At 43.0% G+C, this 21465-nt stretch overlaps 1 protein-coding gene across 2 annotated transcripts in view; it reads left to right on the forward strand.

The window, feature by feature from the left end:
- Nucleotides 1-531: 531 nt before the first annotated feature.
- The window catches only part of ZRANB1 (zinc finger RANBP2-type containing 1), a 42103-nt gene continuing 21169 nt past the window's right edge, over nt 532-21465 (forward strand). The window contains exons 1-3 of one of the 2 annotated variants that reach the window (XM_017809187.1): nt 532-636; nt 11826-11923; nt 12637-13487. In XM_017809187.1, the coding sequence (XP_017664676.1) occupies nt 12674-13487 (814 nt within the window). In that variant the 5' untranslated portion in view covers nt 532-636; nt 11826-11923; nt 12637-12673. Of the gene's footprint in view, nt 637-11120; nt 11143-11825; nt 11924-12636; nt 13488-21465 lie in introns of those variants that run through there. The other variant, XM_017809188.1, reaches the window with a different exon arrangement.

Below are 21465 nucleotides of genomic sequence, written 5' to 3' on the forward strand. Positions count from 1 at the left end.
CCAAGCGGGGGGATGCCCTCGTTTCCTCTACTAACACGTTCTGCGCGTTACCGCGCGTGGCCCGGGCACATGTTTGGCTCGGGGAGGGCCGTGCGGTGCCGGGTGGTGCCGAGGGAAGCGGCGGGATGTGCAGGAAGGGATCGGGAATGCCCGGGAACAGCCGGACAGGGGCACCGCTGGATCGCCCCCTGAGGGTCCCCGGGGGGACCCGCCCTGAGGGGCCGGGGCGGGCACCGCCCCCTGGCGGCCGCGCCGCGCCCGGCGCCCCGCGGCAGCGATGACATCACCGCTCTGCGCAAAGAGCCGCCCGCCGGTTGGCGGAGGGCGGGCGCGGCCCGGCCAATGGGCGTTGCGCAGGGCGGCAGGCGGCGCTGACGTGCGGCTCGGCCGTGCGGGGGTTTATTTTGCTTTGGGCCGCTCCGGCCGCCGCCATTAGAGCAGCGCGGGCACGGCCTCCCCCCCCCCGCCGCGCCGAGTGGGAGCGCCCGCGGCCGCGGCAGCCGCGGCGCCTCGGGAGAGACCATGTCGTGAGCGGGGGGGGAGCGGGGGGAGGGGGGGGGGCGGCGCGGGGCGCAGGCGGCTCCCAGCGCTGCGAGCGTGTTCCTGAGGGACTGAGGGACGGATCCAGCCGGAGAGGTAAAGCCCCTGTGCACGCTCCGCCTTCCTCGGGCAGCGCTGCGGGGCGAGGGGGCGCGGGGGGGACGGGGGCGAGCGGAGCCGGCCCCGGCGGGGACCCCCTGGGGAGGCGGTGGGGAAGCGGCCCCGCATCCCGCTGGGAGCCGTGTCCCGCCTGGAAGGGCTTGTGAGGGAGGGCAGCCCGACACCGCCGCGGTACAAAGGCAGGAAACTCGGATTTTCTCCCCGTGGCCGGTGCTCCAGACCCCGGGCAGCGGAGCCTCGGGGTGCCCGGTGAGATCATGCCTGTGCCGCCGCTCTCCCGCTGCCTCCCGCCCCCCTCCTGGCTGGCTTTTATTCCTTTCGGGATGTGCCCGTGTGGATCTGCACGCGCCGTGGCGGAGTAGGTGATGGGAGCGATGGGTTGTGGATTTTGGGCAGCAGAACTTCCATGGTATTGCTTGTCCCTGGAAGTGTCCAAGGCCAGGTTGGAGCAACCTGGGCTAGTGGAAGGTGTCCCTGCCCGTGGCAGGGGTGGGACTGGATGGGCTTTAAGGTCTCTTTGAACCCGAACCAGTCCGTGATTCATTCTGTGGTTCTGTGATCGCGTATTGTCGAGGCTTTATCAGGAGTAAAGAACGGTGCGGGAAGTATTTCAAAATTGAGCTTGTCTTTGTGAACCGAAGTTAAAACAAAAATCGGAAAAGTTGGATTAAGGAGCGAGGCAAAGCTCGGTAATCCGTGCCCCCAGCGCCTTTCTGTCTGCCCTCACAGCCCCAGCCTGCAGCAGCTTCCCGGCAGGAGGAGATAAACTTGTCTGCGGAGGTCAGGGAAGTGTCTGTGAGCCCTCTGGATGTGTCTGCGAATCCTTCCTCGGCAGTGACAGGGGTCATTCCTCCCAGCCCTCAGTCACCCGTCCCCACAGCAGACACCACTCCCTCGGGAGCAGCGGGGGGTGGGAGAAGGGATGGAATACGATCCATCCCGGTGTCCTGCAGGGCCGGCTCAGCCTGGCTGCTGAGAACTTTCTGCTGCCACGGGACTTTCAGTCACGGCAATAATGACAACTTTTTCTGGAATTCTTGGAGGTTGGTGTAGTAAACAAACGTTGTTTTTTAGCCGGGCTTTGTGCTGTGCCTGAACAGTCTCTGCTCACCAGCTGCTGCTGTGTCACAAGTGGTGGGGCTGCCATGTGAGTCTAGGCATTGATACCTTTGCTGATGCAAAAATTGAAAGGTGAGATGTCTTCTGTGTGGTAACTCCCTCCTTTCTCTTCTTAAAGCTCATTCTGGTATGAGCAGAACCTTTTAGCAGTAGTTCAGGAGAGATCTGTTGTACTTAGTTTTGTTTTTCCTTCTGCTTGTCCGGTCTTAGGTGGCTGCAGAAGAGCTTTGTGAAGCTCATTTCTCTCCCCTCCATCCCTTTTTTCAGTGGTTACTCAGAGAGGGGGAAACAGGTGAGAGCAGCAGGAGGTGTTCTGGAACTCTTTTATTGGCCTCCTTCCGAAGGCCAGGCTGAGTTGTTGTCTCAGCATGTGGAGTCTGGCATGGCACATATAAAAGATCACCTCTGGTTTAAGTCTGTCACAGCATTAAAAGGCAATAGAGCTTTTAGATGTGTTGTGTTTCATGGGATTTGTGAAACTCTAATTATGTGGTGTAATTCTCTTGAAGGAAAAAGAAATGACTACCTTTACTTTTCCTTACGCTCCTTAAGCAAGGACAGGCAGGTGGGGGTGACCGGTGAGGCCATGATCTGATCTTGTGGAGTTGTGTCCATTTGCATTTTCTCAGAAGTATAATTACAAGTATTAATTTAACTGGAATGCTGAGTGGCATAAAAGCATCAGCAGGATTCATCACAGAAGCATGACTTATATTGGAGAATAGTTAGAGTGCAAAATTGGTCAAGGGAATGTTTTCAGTCTTATTTAGCCTTGTGTAAAACCACTAATTTGTGTTGTTGGACATGTGAATTCCTCAGGGACGGGAATTCCCACCCATCTTTGGTGCCCTTTGGAAGAAGGACCTGTAAATAAGTAGGAAATACTTTACTGATTGAATGGTTGGTTATTTTTAATACAGTCAATCAAATAATCAAATGTTCTCTGAGGCATTTTAAAGTGAGATTTACTGGCTCCTTCATGTGGTATTAACTGGGTGTCAACGTTTCTCTTTCCAGCTTCTCTTTGCCTTATCAGTTCTGCAGTCAGACTATGCACAACTCCAGATCAATACATTCTTTCTCATGGTGTGCTCTCTACTAATCACAGGAAAGCATTTAAACTGCCTCTGCCAGTTCTCTCAGTAATCTCATTCCCCTTCCTCCCCCCAAAATTTGAAGACTGGATTATTTTGGGCTGTTCAAAATTGATGTCAACAAGTAATCCTCATTTTAACTGCATGAGTTATGATCCACAGTCTCCTGGTACTAAAATGGAACTAAACTTTAGTTTGGCAGCTGAAAATGGCTGGCTTAGCTGTAACAGAGTTCTTAATTTTTTGTGTGTTTTTTTTTTTTTTTTCCAAGTAGTACTGCAAATGAAGGGGGAAACGATGCAAAATTGGAAAGAGAATTTTCTTTCAGCACACCTGACAAAGAGTTCACCACTTGTCAAATGGCAGAGCTTGGTAAAATCAGCGAAATAACAGAGCTAATTATAACTTTGTAATGTCAATTGAATCGAAGTTGTTATACCTTAAAAAGGAAACGTCTGTCTTCAAATTAAGATCTCAAACATTCAGAATTCAGACACTTTTCTGGTACCTTCTCATAGCATTTCTGTCGTAGCTGCCATTTTTCATCTTGCACAGAGTTGTGACTGTGCTCGTTTTTGCACCATCAGTGACTGGGATGCAGCTTCTCACACCTCTGTCGTTATTTCTGCTGGGATTTTCTTGACATGCAAGATTAATAATTATCTCTGTAGGGTTTACCAGTTGATGTACTTTAAAAGAAGAGCTGTAGCACTTCAGTACTACATTAATCTAGAACAATACGGATGATTTTGTATTTCCTTCTTTCCTGGAATGGGCGAGTGTTCAGAAGCTCTGTGGTCAAACTGGGGTCGTATCCACCTAGTGTTTTTAATAACAACTTTTTTTTCCTGTGCCTCTGTACTATTTTTGCAGAAACTCATTTTGCTGAAGAGTAGAGAAAGGAGAAAGTGTGGAGGGAGTGGAGCAGGGAATGAGCAAAGTGATGTTTGAAGAGGGAACTGTCTTCAAGAGGGGGCTGACATGGAGACTTTGATTCAATAAAGAAGGAAAAGTAGATTTTTAAAAGGAACATGGGAGGGAAATGTATTGGAAAGAGTGGTAGTGGCTGGTATGTGCAGAACATCTTGCCTATGAAGCAGCCAAATTTGCAGCCCTTTTGCATTTTCTACTATACAGGAGATATAATTAAGTTGGCATTTTTCCCTTTGGTTATTTGAATTTTTCCTGATATAATCTGTTCTGCTTGTTCTTAAAACAAGGATACTACTGCATGGTTTTGGGGTTTTTTTTTGTTATTTCTAGTAAGCGATGTTTTATTTGGGTTATATTTGCCTTTACTTCTGTAATCAAATGTTAAGGTTTAAAAATCCTCCCTGTAATTCTTTGACTTTGATTTGACTCAGCATCTAGTTCTGAGTAGCTGTTTTTGATAAAACAGTAAAAGTTGTGGGTTACTGAGGAGTTTACAGGCACTAAGAAACTTCTCTAAGTTATGATAATTTGAGGAGTTGGTGTTCCTGAACTGAAGAAAACTCAAAACCGTGATTTATGTGACCCTGGAAAGAAAAATAAACTTGAGTGGTCTGGTTTGGGTTTTTTTTTTTAGTGGATTAGAACTATTTTGATCAAGTAATCTTTTAGTGGCTTTAAAGTTGCACGCACCCCTTTGAAAACCATGTGGCTCTTGGTGCAGAGGCAGGTGAATATCTGGGAAGAAAAACAACTGTCATAAATCTCTCAAATGTGTATCATTTCAGCAAGAAAGTAGGGAATTTGCTTTGTGATGGTGATTGCTGGTTTATGAGAGAATCCTGATTCTTGTGGCAGTGAGGACTGTGAGTGCATTGTGTGAGCCCTGACTTGCACTTCTCTCAGGCTAATGGGCTTGAAAGTATTCCTTGTGTCCCCATTCATCTTCCCAGTATCTAAGCAGGGATTGAGTAGAGACAGCTGGCATATTTATTCCTTGCTTTATCTGAATAGTCCCCTGGAACAGCTTCACTCTGCAGGTCTTAGCTTCAAGAAGTGTTGAGTATATACTCATGTTTTTTAGTAGTTCAACTGCCCTTGTAAGTCAGGAGTACTTTGAATTGTCATTTACACCTTCTGTCAGATGGGCCTGTGGTTTAGCTTTTACCTGCAAAGGCTTCCCCTTACTGGGTGCCTGTTGAGAGGCTCATTTTTATCTTACTGAAGGGCTGGGATGGTCTACTGGACTATTTGCTTTTATTTTTTGACCTCTTCATTACTGTTTAGCTTGGCAGGGACAAAAATAATTGTCACCTCCTGGCTTTTAAAGGGTTTATTTAAAGAAGGTTGTTCAGTGTTGCCTCTAGTAGAAAGTTACTCCCACCCCCAGGAACTATTTTTACTGTTTTACTCTGAAACTTTCTAGCAGTGCAGAGTATCTTGCAGTGGTTAACGTAGGGTTGTTGAATATGTATTATGAACAAAATAGAAATTACTAATCATAAGGTTTAAAAAAAAGTGATTTAAAAAAAAAAAGAACTGATATCGCTCTGTCTCTAGAAGGAGTTTGAATTTGTTTTTCTTGTGGTATTTGGCAATAGTTCTTTGCACTGTGTTAAGCAGCAACGTACACAGTAGGGGATTTTCTGTGCTGTAATAATAGCGTTTTTGCTCCTCTTTTTAACTTTTCCCCTCTTTTTGGTATCTTATCTAGTAGCCAGTATCTTAGGAAGAGCTGGATAAAATGAGTGTGGCTTGTTCTGCTCACTGGAACTGGAATTAGTCTTTTAAGTATATGCCAAATGCATGTACCAAAGACAGTCCTTAACTGTACCTGAACGTGGCTTGCCATTAATTAGGAGTAAACTCCCCAACAGTGGATGCTGAGTGTGTGTTTCCATATTTCCTTTGGAGGCAGGTGGTTTTCCTCCACCAAATGGTGACTCTGTGTGTGTTGTAGCCACGCTCTAATTTATGGTCAGCCAGCACTGAGGAGGTCCAGGGGATAATTACTGGAAAATGGACAAGTCTCAGTGTAATGTTCCTGTTGTTGGACAGGTTTAAGTGTTTTAAAGTTTTGATGTCTGACTCCACAGTGTGGTTCCAGTCAGAGCGTGACATCTGGTTTTCCTCCCCTGGTGTGTGAGGACGGCTGAGAGCTAAACAAAAACGGGTCTCGTGCTTTAGGCACAGTCTAAACACAGATAAACTGTTTTTGTGTTTGACCTCACTTTTTATAAAGAAACATCTTGTTCAACTTCTGTACTTTGTCCAAGGCTAATGTCTTTCTAAAAATGAAGTTTTACCAGTTCTGTTGTGTTTTATTATATGTTTGTTACTGTACATCTTGAGTCAGCGTTCATCTGTTGCTGACTGTTCATGGTCAGATTCATTAAATGCTGCTGGCTGTAGTTATGCAAATGTTCTATCATAGCTCATTATTTTAAGTCACTTTGCTTGGTTTTTGATTAGTATTGTGTGGGAGATGTTGTGTATTATGTAACTGTTGATCTGCTTACCCGTGTTTGCCCAAATGGTATTGGTTTCTAAGCAGTCAGTCGTATTTAGTCTGTCCTAATGTGTAGTAACGTATTATCTGGATAGTTATTCACTTCTAATTGAGTTTAAAACAAAAAAAAAACAACCCTGAAAAGGAAAGAAGACTGAACTGCAAGCTGCTGCTACTGAGTTTTTATAGGCTGTTTTCAGCAGTTAAGATTTTCGTAGGTTTTAGTCACAAATTTAATAGAGCTGTACGGGGTTTGACCCATTTGAGATGAGTAACAGATAAAATGGAAACGTGTACTGTGCAGTTTACACAGCAGGGTTAACTCTAGTGGGTAAGAGCACAAAAATGCTTCAAGGGGTAAACATTAAAATAAAAAAAGACAGCAGAAAGAGCAAATGTTTACTGCTCTCAGATATCTCTTAATTCTGTGTTGCGTTTTCAGCTTTTACCGAAGAGTCTGTTTAGATTAAATTTCAGACTGAATTGTAAAATTCATTGTCAGTCTTGTATTTCAGATGTCTCCAAAGATCTGTAGCCTCCTGACTGTTTGGCTTCTTTCTGCATAGAACATTTGCAAAATTGGGCATCCTCTTGCATTAAAACTGCATATAAATTCTCTTGTTTATGAAAAGTCAGCAGTTGAATTGAAAGTGTGAGGAGAATATGGAAAAGAAAGCTGATGCCAAATCAACGTAATTTTTCTGAATGCCATAAATACCTGATAAAGTAGACTTTAAGATGCTTTGAAAGGAGATATGACTCCATAAATCAAAATGAAAACAATCTGTTATTAATTGTATGTAAATGAAGCCCGTCGGAATTCACCCAATGAACAGACTTCTGAATGTTTTCAAAAGTTAATACTTACTGTGTTGTGATTTACATGGCAACGGTTTGGTCTTTAAGAGAATTGAGAACTGGATGATGCTTCTCTCAAGACAGCAGCATTGTCCCTGTTATCCCTGTTAGTAGGAGTGGAGGAACAGCTCTAGTGCTCAGAGGAGCAGAGGTGATCCCTGTGTGTTTGGAGCAGTGCAGTTGGTGGGCTGAGGATGGGCAGGATAATGCACTTTGACAGAAACCTCCATCTCCCATCATAGCTCTTGTGTCTGTGTTTGGTAGCAAAGGGGTTTCTGCATTTTGTGACTGCTGCAGTCTGAGAGCAGTTCCTCTGCCTGCTCTGCAAACAGCCAGCTGGTGCTCTGTGGAGAAAAGCAAAATTTCCCAAGCAAAAACCCCACCTCGTAGAGCAGCTTGCAGAAAATTACTTAAGTGCTCTTTTCCTGAGATAACAGAGTGCTTTCTCCTTTTTGCTGATCTGTTTGGGGCAGAGTCCTTTCATTTTTGAAGAACTGTCCTAATAAGCAAAGCTAACTATGCTTGCTTGTTAAATTCCTTGTTGCAGTGTATTCAGGCTAATACAGAAAATGCTTCTACATTTGTTACTTTGCAGTAATCTTTCCAATCTTTGCTATAATATGTAGATATTGCCCCTACTGCAAAGCTTCCAGATTCAGTACTGATCTGATTTGCTTGTCCTGTTGACAAGGTCAGTGTTCTTAATTTTATTAAAATTAATTTGCAGAGACGACAATGGAGCTTATTGTTAGTTCCCTTCAAATTATAGAAGCCCAGGCTCAAGTTTTCTGTTTTTAATATAGTGCTCTGTTGAGGCTTATACTGAATTCTGGAGAAAGCCATCATCCAAGAAGAGTGAGTGGTTGAAGGTAGAGTAACTAAGTTTAGTAAGTTAAGAGAACAAAAGGTAAAATTCCACCTTGGAAACTTAGGCAGGGATGTGAGAAAGGTGTTACTCTCATGCTTATGAACTGATGACTTAATTGATTCTGCATTTGGTTATAGAGATCTCTTTCTTTCAGAGCAAGATGCTTCTGCTTATTTTGTTCCTCTGAAAAGTTGCTTCAGTGTTTTTAAAATAAATAAACCAACCTGGCTTTCTTTTTGGAGCAACCTAAGAGAGGCAGCTGCGTGTGGGGAAGGAGGATGGATCTTCTTGCCTTTCAAGTGTTGCTGAAGACTGAAGTTGGCACCTGAGCTTCCTTTTCCCTGTAAATACAGAAGCGTTTGCTTTGGTCCAGAATTTGTACATGTGAACAAAAGGAGTTTAAGGTGGGAACACTGATTTGATGGGTGTAATTACATAAGGTTTCAGCCAGCACAGATGCCAGCACCATCCCAGCAAAAAATCCGTAGTGTAGACCAGTCTAAATCAGCATCTGGCTTGTTTACAGGGAAGGGTTTGATCATTTTATGAAGTGGAGCTCCATATTGTTCCTTGTTGGAGCCAAAGGAAAACATTTTCTGGACACAGTGAATAATTAAATTGAGGGGAGTGCAAAATATCCTGTCATAAAAGTGGTATTTGAGAACTTCATTATTTCTTCCCAATTTCTGTGAACCCTTTTGCATTTTCCCATGCACCTACACAGAAGAATAGTCTTAAAAGTTGAAACAGAGCAAAAGACAAATTTCTAATCGTTCTGTGTGACCTTTTCCCACTTAGTTTATTTAGTAAAAGGGTGGCCTGATAAGGTTTTGATTTTTTCTTTTGTTTGTTCTTCATTTATCAGCACTTAACATATTTGTCTCTTCAGTGTAGTGAGTTATCATACTGGTCTGTCCAGAAGGTATTTAGTGCACTGTCTAAACTGATCAATTGGAACTTGTTTGAAGTTCTGTGGGTTTTAATTTCTTGTCAGCTCATGCTTTTTGGACTGTAAAACATGCACCTGCACTTCACAGTCACTGTGTTGCTATTTCTTTGTCAGAGAGGTTACTCCATGATTCAGCTTCTCCTCTGTGAAGAATCTAAAATAACAAGTTAACTTGAAAACAGAGTCAAAGAAGTAATTGGGAAAAAATGTAATAAGCTTCAAACTGCTCAGTGGCTGGATGGTGGTGCTGTATCAGCAGGAAATCACAAGATCGTAAAATCACAGAATGGTTTGGGTTGGAAGGGACCTTAAAGACCATCTTGTTCCACCCCCTGCCATGGGCAGGGACAACTTTCACCAGCCCAGGGTGCTCCAAGCCCTCTCCAACCTGGCCTTGGACACTTCCAGGGATGGGGCAGCCACAGCTTCTCTGGGCAACCTGTGCCAGGGCCTCACCACCCTCACAGGGAAAAATTGCTTCCTAACATCTAATCTAAACCTGCTCTCTATAAGTGTGAAGCCATTTTGCCATATCCTGTCACTACAGTTCCTGATGAAAACAAATTTGGATGGGTCTGTGGGATGCAGTTGGGGATCAGACCGAGACCTAATAGTAAAAAAAAAACAAAACAGAAAAACCCAATACATGAAAGTGCTGAATTTCCTTGCCATAGTGGGTGTTGGCAGAGCTGTCAGGGAAGAGAGATTGCATTGCTCCATTGAGCCTTTTTATATTCTTTACTTCATAATAACCCGAGGCCTCCTGTTAGGAGGTGGTGAGCTCATATCTCAGAGGCTTTCAAAGCTGCATAGACTCAGCCTCTCTAAGAATTATATCTGAAAGCATCTGCTCTTTAATGGGCACAGAGGATAATTGCAGCTAAAAACCTAATCTTGTGATATATATGAAAGCTTTTTGGTAGCGCAGGATGTCCTGAGCTATTTAGTTTCCTAAGTGGTATCTCAGTACTTGTTTAGATGGTTTTTGTAGCCAACTGCTTTCCAACTTGAGCTGCAGTCTCCTTTCTCAGTCTTAAATATCACTTAAACAGATGATGCCTCATTTTCTTACCCCATCCCAAATGTGTGTTGGGATTTGTCTGAAGTGGGAACTATTTAAGACTTCACAAACTAGGGCGGGTAAGCGACTACATTTACAGTTACAGGTACCCGTCACACGTTGCATACGGGTCTCTTTGGAAGCATCACCTGCTCAAACCATACCAGCTTCAGTAGGAATTATTCTCAAGCATTGGAATTTTGGGACAGCCACTTTCTGGTGGTCCTCAGTGGCATAATTTTTGGTGGCAGTGGGCAGGTGCACGGGCAGTGTGTTGTGCCTTGTCTTTAATGGAAAGCACGTTCAACTCCCTTACGTTTCTAACTAGAAAACTTTAATTCCTCAGAAAACTCTACTCTTTCTAGAGAGAATAAGCTTATTAAGAAAGTAATTAAAAACCTTATTTTGGGAGTTGGGGGAAAAAAGCCTTCACCAAATTGAACAGATAAACCTAGTGTCTACTATACTCATATAGGAGGTGTTTGGTAAAGCTTTAGTTTATCTGTGGAGTAGAGAACCCTTTTTTCCTTGAAGTTCCTGAAAAGCCTTCTTTATGAAGTCACCTTTAGTAAAATCAAGTTGACTTTGTATTCTCCTGTATATATGTATGTATTTTTCCCCTTACTTTTATTACAGACACAGGGATCCTTGTATGATCCTGCTCCTTTTTCTCATGCTGCATGGGCGTGGACATCTCTGAGGCACGGTGGAGGGGAAGCAGTAGGAACTGTAATTGCCTTCTCAGCACATTCCTCAGCCTGGCACACTTCTATAACGTATAGGTGGGAGTGAAGTGCTCTGCAGGCTGTTCAAACAAGTGATGTTGGAACCCGAGCTTTATGGGAAAGCTTTCTGTGTTCCTGATTGCTCATCTTCATGGAGCATAAATATGGATCACTCAGAAAAGGGATAGTCCTGCCCTGCCCCCTGGTCCGGCCATGCGATAGCCCCTCATTCATGCAGCCACCTGATCTGGTGAATAGATCAGCAGAGCTGCTGGAAAAATCCTGTGTGTTCCTGGAGTCCTCAGCAGGAGACAGCAGGAATAAGGGTGACAAATTGAAGTGGACGTTTAGCTATGCCTTGTAGGGCAAGGTGTGTGTGAAGGTGTTGCAGTGACGAATGTACTAACTCGTAAAACATTTAATGATCGGGGAATGGGTACAACTAATTTTTAGTTTGATGTGTCCAGTTTTGAACTGAATCCTGTTGTGTAACTTCTAAGTTTTTGTTTACTGGGCTCTTGGTGTTTTGTAGACAACAGAGAGAGTTGCAATATGATGAATAAGAAATGACAGTCTGATGTGACAAATTAGTATTTTAATCAGTTTTGCATGCTTAAAACAGCACATTGTTGAGCCTTATATGTTGGGTAACTATTCTGTGGTGAGGGAGGAAATACTGTATGCATTTGCCTATTTGTCCTTTATCTACCTGCCTCACCCTTTCCCTCTATTCTACTCTCTACACAAAGCTTTTTTTTGCCTTCCCCATCCTAAGTTGCAGATTGCAGTAGGAGTGTTTGTGGATATTTTGTTGTGAACTTGATGTTGCTTGGATGTACTTCTTTTACTTCAGCAGACTGGTCACTTGTGTGGCGACTGGTTCTTTATAAATACTAGTTTATTTTAACCAATCTCTCTTAATCTCAACAGGTCATGACTGGGTTTAACCAACTAAATTGGGATCAGAATAGGTGTGGCATTTAATAATTAACTTTCTGGTTACTCAGGTCCAGTAGGAAACCTGTAATGAGTCTGTTTTTATTTTGTTTACAGGAATACTTATCTGCTTAGTCTCATCCTTCATATTTGGCAATCTGAGGAAAAGGTCTGAGCCAGCATGAAGACAGAATCCCCTCTTCATTAGAGAAAAAGTGAGTTGGAATTGGGTTGAAATCTGAATTTGTAGAATAAAAATACCACGTTAGCCTGCCAACACACACAGTTGGTGCTTGCTTTCAAGCGGTATTTTCACTTCCTCACACCGCTGTTATAGGTGATGTCCAGTCCAGACCTAGTCTTGCTTAAGTACATGTGTGAAATTTTCAAATACAGGCATTTTTATGTAAATTCCTACACCCTCCTTTTCCGAAAGAACTGATATGCCCATCTGATACTCTCCTTCCTTCCAGATCTAGTGAGGTCTATTACAAGACCTTACAGAATCTCTGAACTTTGTGTTCCTTTTCTTGTACCGCTGTATTCATACTGAGTTTGATTTTAATAATTTAATATTTAGGGCTTGTTTCTGTAGCTGTACTGGTCTCTTCTCTGGTGTTCTCAGTGCTTAATGCATATCTGTTTCCTGACTTTGTTTGGAAGCCTCTGTGCAAATTTGAGGAATCCCACAAATGCAATACTGAGGGTTTTTTCTCATTTTTGCACTAGGAAATCCTGAATTCTGCATGCAAAATGCTGTTAAGTCAAGTCTTACCCTTTTCATAGCGGTTGTAATAGTATCAATAACAAAGATTGCCTGTTTGCCCAGCCTGATTTTTGCATCAGCTGGGTTAAATCTCATTTATTTTTGGTTTGAAGCAGCTCCTGTGCAGGCGCTGTGTACTAACGGTGTGTTGTGACTCCTCAGCTTTCTGCCCGACGCCGCTCAGTTCAAGAAGTGCACAATGACAGAGCGTGGAATTAAATGGGCTTGTGAGTATTGTACATATGAAAACTGGCCCTCTGCAATCAAATGCACCATGTGTCGTGCTCAGAGGCCCAGTGGAACAATTATCACAGAAGATCCGTTCAAAAGTGGTTCCAGTGACATCGGCAGGGACTGGGATCCCACGAGCACCGAAGGAGGGAGCAGTCCTTTGATATGTCCGGATTCTAGTGCAAGACCAAGGGTTAAATCATCCTACAGCATGGAAAGTGCAAATAAATGGTCGTGCCACATGTGCACGTACTTGAACTGGCCCAGGGCCATCAGGTGCACTCAGTGCTTGTCTCAGCGTAGGACCAGGAGTCCCACGGAGTCCCCTCAGTCGTCGGGGTCTGGGTCCCGGCCGGTCCCCTTTGCCGTTGATCCGTGCGAGGAGTACAATGACAGAAATAAACTGAACACAAGGGCTCAGCACTGGACTTGTTCTGTTTGTACGTACGAAAACTGGGCGAAGGCCAGGAAATGTGTTGTGTGTGACCACCCCAGGCCCAACAACATCGAAGCAATAGAACTGGCAGACACAGAAGAGGCTTCTTCCATCATAAACGAGCAGGACAGGGCTCGGTGGAGGGGGAGCTGTAGTAGTGGAAATAGCCAAAGAAGATCTCCACCCACAACCAAACGTGAATCCGATGTGAAAATGGACTTCCAAAGAATTGAGTTGGCTGGAGCTGTTGGCAGCAAGGAGGAACTTGAAGTTGACTTCAAAAAACTAAAGCAAATAAAAAATAGAATGAAAAAGACAGACTGGCTGTTCCTAAATGCGTGTGTCGGTAAGTTGTTTTCCTGCTGCCTTCTACTGTTGTGCCTGTGGTTAAGTATTTTTGGGAGAATGAAGTATTAAAACAGAAGCTTGGCATTTGATTTCAAACCAGTTTTTTTTTTTTATCTCTGCATTTCCATTTTGAAAAGTAAGCCAAATGTAGAAGTTCCTGAAATAGCACCTGCTGAGAGAGGCTGTGGAGTTCATCCATAATCTGAACGGGGTTACACGTGTTTCCCAAGTGTGCTTGGACTTTTTTGACCTTTCATAGAAATGGATATCCTTGTAACCAAATCTTGGTTTTCTGTGTAATCATTAAAAGGTGGAAAAATTACAAAGGCCAGTCTACAGACCACTGATGTATATAGTACTGTAAAAAATGCCATTACTGGGTAATTAAAATAACTCTTTTTTTTTTTTTTCTATGGCAAGCTATGCTTGTAGAGTCAGCAGCTGCAGCTTGGGAGTATTTGTAAACAGTGTAGAGCTCGCAACAGTACAAGATGCTCTGTCAGATGTTAAAAATAACACCAAAATATGTAGCTCCAAGAAACTGCATGTGTAATACTGACCTTGAAAGTAATAATGTTGTATTAATACAGCTACTGTGTTGTAAATGTTTACAGGCTTTCTGAAAGTATTTCAGCAGTCAACTGCTTCAAAAACATTCAAATACCGTTTTTGTTCTGTATTTTAGTGCTTTCCTAAGGAAATTCTGGGTAATTCACCCAGTGCTGTTAAAGAACAGAGACCTTGTGAGTTAACTTTTGTGCTGTAGCTTTCCAGAAGCAGATATCCTGTGCCCCAGCACACGAGCAGGTTCAACACTTGAAATACTCAACTATTTTTAGAGTAAAACACTTCATATGAAACTATGGCTCTACTAGTATGTCTCATGCTGTTCCTTAATGTTTCACAGAGTCACTGCATGGTGGTTGTAATTGAAAAGCTAATTCGTGGAACTGCTTTACTTAATATCTTAGATCAGGTCTAAATGTTTTTATGGGTATCCCGTGTTTGGTTTCTCTGAGATTATAAACCAGTTTATTTTTGTGTTGTGTGAATAGTTAGACAAGAACATTTCCTTTTGAAAATAGATGTCTCATATCTTTAGATCCTTATATGCTTTTTTTATTTCCTTCTGAAATTCTCTGTGGTATTTTTGAAGTTATAAAATGCCAAGGATCAGTTGTTGTAGGTCATTCCTGTGCCTGACAGTAGTCTATCTTGCATTCTGATAGCAATTGTAATAAATATTAGGGGATTTTTTTCCTCTGATTTTTGAGAAGTGATTTCTTTTTTCACTATTGCAGTGTTACTTAAAATATTTCACGCTTCCATGTTTAAGCTGTGGGAAGGGTTGTGTTTATCTTTAAGAACATGGTTTTGTGAGTATTTAACATTGCTTGTGACTGTGTAGTCCCACGTGAAACTCAGAACTATGTTCATCAAGTTTTGTAAGGCAGTAATGGTTTGGCTCTTGGAAAAGAGTTTAAAGGGATCTGGGTGAGAAAGCCAGAATGCAGGTGGGGTTGTGTGCTGATTGTTGCTGTTCTGCTGAAAGGTTTCATGGATTCCTTTCTCTAACTTAAACAGTTACTATACTTTCTAACCAAGGGGGTAAAAAAACAGCAGCTAAAGCTGTTAATTCTGAAATGAAAGGTGGGTAATTTTATTTGGTATATCCCAGATGTCACGTTTTTCCAAATACCCCTTGTAATTGGAATAACCTTCGGAAGACTGATGGAAGCTCCGCAGACTCTTTTGTGGTTTTATCCGGTTGTTTTGCAGAGTATATTGGAAAGGTACACCAATTTAAACAGTAACTTTTAAAGAAATAAGCCAAATTTATGTTGGTGGCCTTACTGTGACATACTTCAAACAATTTAACTATCAGTTGGACAATTTTGCCCAAAGTATCTGTTCTTACCATTGAAATCAGCTGCATTATTGTGACTCAGTGAGTTCTGTTCTGTTTGTTTGCCAGCTGGAGCTCTTGGGAACTTTTAGCTTGAACACTTGTCAGTCCTTAGCCAAGCAAAACTATAAAATAGGACAAGTTCGTGTTAAATGTCAAGTCAGTTTGTGAACATTGATGACCAAGAGTTTGTGTGTTACCCTACTCCAGCTGACAGATTGTGCCTCGTTAGGATTTGGGAACTTCAGACCACACGCTTCCAAGTTCGAGCTGAGTCAGTTGTGGAGGGTCTGTTTGCTTTGAGTCTATCTCATGTAGGAGAGATGTTAACTTTTTAACTTTTAAAGTTAACCCTGAAGTTAAAAATAAAGATTGGAGGAGCAGGAGTAGGAGGAATTCTTGGCAGAGTGGTTATTTTCTTTTCTCTTAGAAGATATTATCTGTCAGAAGATACCAAGGAAAATGTCTGATATTTTAGGACAGCTGTTGGGTTGAACTCCCTCTTCACATCTTGACTGTAGTACAAATTCTTTTTACTAGATTTTATATTGAATGTCAAGTTTCATTAGAAACATGTATCAGACTGCTCTTTTCCACATCCGTTCTTTTTAGCTGAAACATGGGGACAGATGTGTATAGTTTGTAGATTTAAGAAGGTGCATATGTGTGTGTTTGTATTTTATTTTGTGTTCTGTTTGAAGACACCCATTATTGCTTTACCCACCTCAGTAAATAAACATGTCATCAAGGCTTCTATTCGTTGCAAATCCAGGCTGTACAAAATATGATGAGTGCAACTCAGCATGAATAGTTTCCTTGATGGTCAGTTTTCTTTCCAAATCAGAAGGATTAGTGGCATTCCCCCGTTCAAAATCTGCCAGTAAATGTACTTGAACTTGTTCTCCTTTTAATTGACTTGTCTTTGAAGCAGTGGATGTATCTGTCGAGTGATTCTTTATCAAAAGAATGAGATTTTGAACTGATTCATTTGGTTAAAATTTATTAAAATCCAAGCAGAACGGGTAGGATCTGCTGGATAACAGGGCCTCCTGCAAATGCCAGTTTGAATTACGGTGAGGAATTACAAGTGGTTTCTACAGGAACACCAATGTTTTCTACCACAGTGGCCTAGAACAAGGTTAGCATGAAGTCCAAGGTGACTGATTTCTTGGGGAAAGAGATAACTAATGTATATTTAAAATTAAGCTCTATTGTCTTTTGTATAACTGCTGGTATCTATGGCAGAGACTGTTGGAGAGTCCTGGTGGCCTGTGGGGCTTAAGGGAATGTGATGTGCAAGAACCAAGTGTTGCTGTGGGCCTGGTGAAGCTGGTTCCAGCTGGCTGTGGGTTTAAGGAGTACAAGTGGATGAGGATGATTGTCACTATGAAACCTGTCTAGCAGAGTTAGTTCACTTGGGGCTTACACTTCAGAGCTTGCTGGAGCTTCCACTCTCCTGGCACTCAGGGCTGGGTTTTACAGTGGTGGCTGGCAGAGTGTGTTTGCTGCAGGGCACTGCTGGGGATTCTTGGGTTGTGAGTTCAACTGCTGTGCTTGAACTGTAGCCCAGAGATGAAAAGTAAACAGCATTTCTTCTCCTTTTCCTTTTTCCTCCACCTGTTTATTGCCTGATACAAGAAGAGTGTGCTCTTCTCCTTCAGTTCAGGTCAGTAAGGTGGGTTCTGCTGTCACAGGCCAGACTTCCCTGCGGGGATGGTGCCTCCCAAATCGAGTAGGCACACATTCTTCTTAGCTCTGTGAAAGAAACAACTAAGAGTGTGTTTCTTAAACAAATCCAAAGTATTCAGAGCAATCTGTAATGAATCTTGTTCCACGGTACATCCTTAAAAGGACTGTTGGTTCATTCCTAGTATTCCTACATCTGTCTGCTTAGTTTTTCCTTTGTCGACTGCTTTGTCTCTCTCACAGGGTTTCTTTTTTCCCCATCAGTTCTCTGAAATTGTGCCAGATGTGTTACCCACGCCTTCAGAAACCCTGCCCTGTCCAGACTTTGGTATGGAGTTGGCTGGGAAATGTCTGGGAGAGGTGGAGACACCTCCTGCTCTCTTCACCGCCTGTGACTCCTCACTGAGTATTATTGATAAAGGCAGCCTGAAGGCAGTGACATAATCAAGGTGCTTTCAGCAGGCACTGCCACCTGAAGTTGTCCTAGATGCCCATTTCTGTCCTACTGAGATGTTGGAAAGTGAAGCTTGATTAGGGGATGTTTCTGTGGGGGCCGGGGGGGTTTCGTTTGTTGGTTTTGCTGGTTTAGTCAGCCCAGACTGGCTTCCTCATCACATCCATGGTGGAGCTAAACCTTGATGGGGCTGTTTATGCTGTGATAACCGAGTGGGAAGTGTTAGGGGTGAGAACAAGGTGCTGGAGGAGGGGAAGGGTCATGCACCTTTGCTTGCTGGTGTCAGTCTAGGCTTGAAGTGTTTGGGGAAGTACAGCAAGAATTACTCACTGAGAGGTGATGAACTGCCAGGCTGGCCTTGGCTGGATATGGCAGACAGGGCCTGTTGGGATGGTTTGGAGGGGAAGGGTCCCTGCTGTGAGCTGTACAGCCTGGTCTCCTTCCCCTGTTCCTTTCACCTGGGTGAGAAATCTTGTTGTGTATGTCATCTGTGCCTTATAAATCTGTTCTGTCACAAATGCTCAACATTTGTGTGTGTATCTTTCAGAGCAGGTAAAACTGCATGCCTTACTCCTTGGCAGAAAATCTTAATTCCTGAACCACACTTTATTTTGGTCTCTTGACTACTTTTTTTAAACACTCCATGGTATTTTATGCTAAACATAATTGACTAAATGATAAAGTTAGAACCAGTTGTTTAAATCTGTCTTAGAAGCACTGATGGTTAACTTTAATAATGAAATGATTTTCCCCTGTCCAGCCTCCCTTCAGGGTGTAACCCTGCAAGCAGCAAGGGCTGTGGGTACCTCTGACAGATTGGAGAGGGGATAAGGACATCTTTAAGCAGTTGTTTTTACATATGTGCTGCTTTGTCTTGTAATGATACATTCAAAACATACTGCATGGACTGTATGTAGGGTAAGAGCTGTCTGCATGGAAAAAAGAATAGGCAGTAGTCATCCTCTGCATTGGATGGCTTCAAGTTTAAGGTGCATGTCTCCTTGTAAGTATTTGCTTCTTTTTTAAGGGGATGCAAGTTGCTGAGCACAAAGAATTATATAAATCTAGTATAGAGGAGGTTCTGTCTCACAGTGTCATTACCTGAAGAGTGATCTGCTGTTGATTGTGTGCTGGTACTGACAAGGGAGGCCCTGGAAATGAAGAAGGAGAAGGAACAGAAGGATGTGGTTGGAGGCCCATAAAGGTTTTTCTGACAACCTCTCTCTTTTGACTTGATGTGTCATATTTTCTTGCAAAGCAGTTCCTCCTCCAGGAGGAGAAATTCTTTTCAGGCTGAAATTGTGGGGCACTTATTATCAGTAAAACTTACTTTATGGCCACCTGATGTGCCCCTGGTGAAGAGCTGGAAGAGACTGAGGGCTGACTCAGCTCCAGAGAATGCCACAGCTGGTGTGCTCAAACCACTGCTCTTCTGTATTCTGCATTTAAAGGAGCACTAAGATTCTCAGCAGGTGTCAGAATTGTGTTTTAGCGGGTCAGTTGATCAGCCTCTCACTTTCTGGTGCTTAAACCAATCTCAGGATCAGTCTGTGGAGGAGTAAATCAGAGCTTATATAGGGTACAGATCACTTGCAAATGTATCTGTAGCAGAAGAGAAGCAGCACAGGCCTCTGTTTCTGCACTGGTCTATGTGACAGAGGGATCTGTCTGGATTTCTGACTTCTAAAATGTATCATTTGGTTGTTTGAGAGATTTGCCTTCTATTACCAAGCAGCTCAAGGAATTGTCCCACATAGAGGCACAATGACCTCCTTAAGATGAAGTGTTTCCTTTTGCAGTCTACTCAGATGTGAGAACACATTTTTTACTGTGGCAGTGCTGCCTCCTCACATCAGAGAAATCCCTGATCCAGGAGGTTGTTCTCCAGATAGGCAGAACTGCATCAGTCTGCTTGAAAGAATTTCCCTGCTTCATTTTGCAGGTTGTGCCAGCCAGTGCTCCAGAACTATCAGAAAGATAGTAAAGTAAATAAAGGCTGCTGCTGTAGTATTTTCCTTGGAAACTTTTATATCTGGCTGTTCTGAAGTCACTGGGGCTGTGTGATTAGGGCAAATGGGAATTGGTTTTCTAGATATGCTTGTAAGCTGCATGTTTTCCAAGTTTGTTTAACTGCATTAAACCCTCTAAATATTTACATGTTCTAAAGAATAAACTTAATAGCACCTTAAGCTGAATTCTGGGCTTATTTAATATGAGCAAAGGTAATATTGGTAAATAAAGAAGGTAGTTTAACAGATTTAGTAGGATCAAGATGGCACAAGTAGTTGTTCTTGGGTGATTCATATTTTTAAAATGTAGCCTTTTTTAATTGCCTTCTTAATCTCTATCATCATCTAATGTATGCTGAGATTGCAAGTTCCTGGTCTGTGCTATTTGTAAGTGGCAGGGCTTTACTAGGAGAAGAAAAAACCTCAGCTGCTGGTGCTGTGGAAGTCTTCCAATAAGAGGAAATGCCTGGATTGCAAAATGGGAACACAGTTGAACCTGTAGATCAGAATTCTGACTTACAGTTGTATTTTCTCATGACTTGGGTGCAGCACTTGGCATTCTGTCCTCTCCCTTAGGATACCAGACTATGGTCATAGTTTTTGCGTTAAGCCAAACGAAATTTTGGGGGGGGGGATGGCAAACAAAGACTGGTGCATCTTCAGATACAACACCAAAGGAACATTTCTGGAGTCCACTTTAAAGGAAAGCAGGCACTGAGTCCATGGGGATGTGTTTGCATTCATGTAGCTCTTGTAGCTGCCCAGAGCTGTGCCCTCACAAGGCTTGAGCTGCTGGAAGCTCCTGGGTGCTCTGGGAACAATCTTAAGGCAAATGCCACTCTTCCTTTTGACATTTTAACAGTCTGGGGAATGCAGTGGGTGTTGGGGGGAATAATCCAGCTGGCACGGCGCTGGATCACAGACTGCTTGTGAAAGTAATCAGGCACTTCTGTGTTGGGAAATGTAGTGAATTATAACATCAGTAAATGTTTCCGTGATATTTCTTGTAAATAGTGTTTTGTTAAGCCCTGTTTAAATACACTTAATGAATTGGAGGCTCTCACTCATCCCACAGAAATCAAAGCCTTTGTAGGAATGTGCCTCCTGCTGTCAATAAATGCATATTCAGGTCTCATTTTGGAGTGGTGGTACTGAAGTTAGGAATTACAGGCAGTTCTTAGGAGTATTTCATGTGTGCAAGTTTACTCCATAGTTTTGGGGCAAGATTTGTGTTTTCTAGTTCAGATTTCTGACAGTCTGCCTGTTATGAGTATATTTTGTGTTCAGTGCAGCCTTGGATTGTAGGGACTGGCACTCTAAGGAGGGTGGCACCTGATCAGCTGTCGGGAATTTTCCCTGTTCTTTTGAAGTGGCTACAAATGAAGTAGATATTTGATACAACAAATAAAGAGAAATGTTGAATTTTTTTGCTGCGGCTCAGAGGGGCCAGAGAGGTTTGTAATGCCCACAGAATATCAGCCCTGCAGCAGTGATGCTCTGGGTGCTTTGGGTCAGTGTTTCAGTGCAGGGAAGTACCAGACATCAGCACCATACATTTATTATCTCCTTTTTTTAAATAAGGCCTAGAAAACATACACAGTTTGCCTCTTTTGATGTAATAATTGGTTTTTAGCTTAAAATTCATCGGCAGAGTTTAGAAATGTACTTTTAAGCTGGCAGCTTGTATAACAATTTTAGTAATTAATTCTAGGACATGGGGTTTTTAGGAATGTCAAGTATTGCAAGACGTGGGAATAAACGTCAAGAACTGGCAGTGCTGCACAGAGCACACGGCTCTGATTTGGATCCTTGTTGCAGCTTGTAGTAGTTAGTACTTGACAGAGCCAAACCTCACATGACCACCTCTGCATCAGCCTTAGACCTCAGTTGTTGCTGAGATTTGATGAAGAGTGGGATGATA

This window comes from Lepidothrix coronata, unplaced genomic scaffold (assembly GCF_001604755.1).
Source record: "Lepidothrix coronata isolate B3197 unplaced genomic scaffold, Lepidothrix_coronata-1.0 Scaffold25, whole genome shotgun sequence".
Taxonomy (NCBI): domain Eukaryota; kingdom Metazoa; phylum Chordata; class Aves; order Passeriformes; family Pipridae; genus Lepidothrix; species Lepidothrix coronata.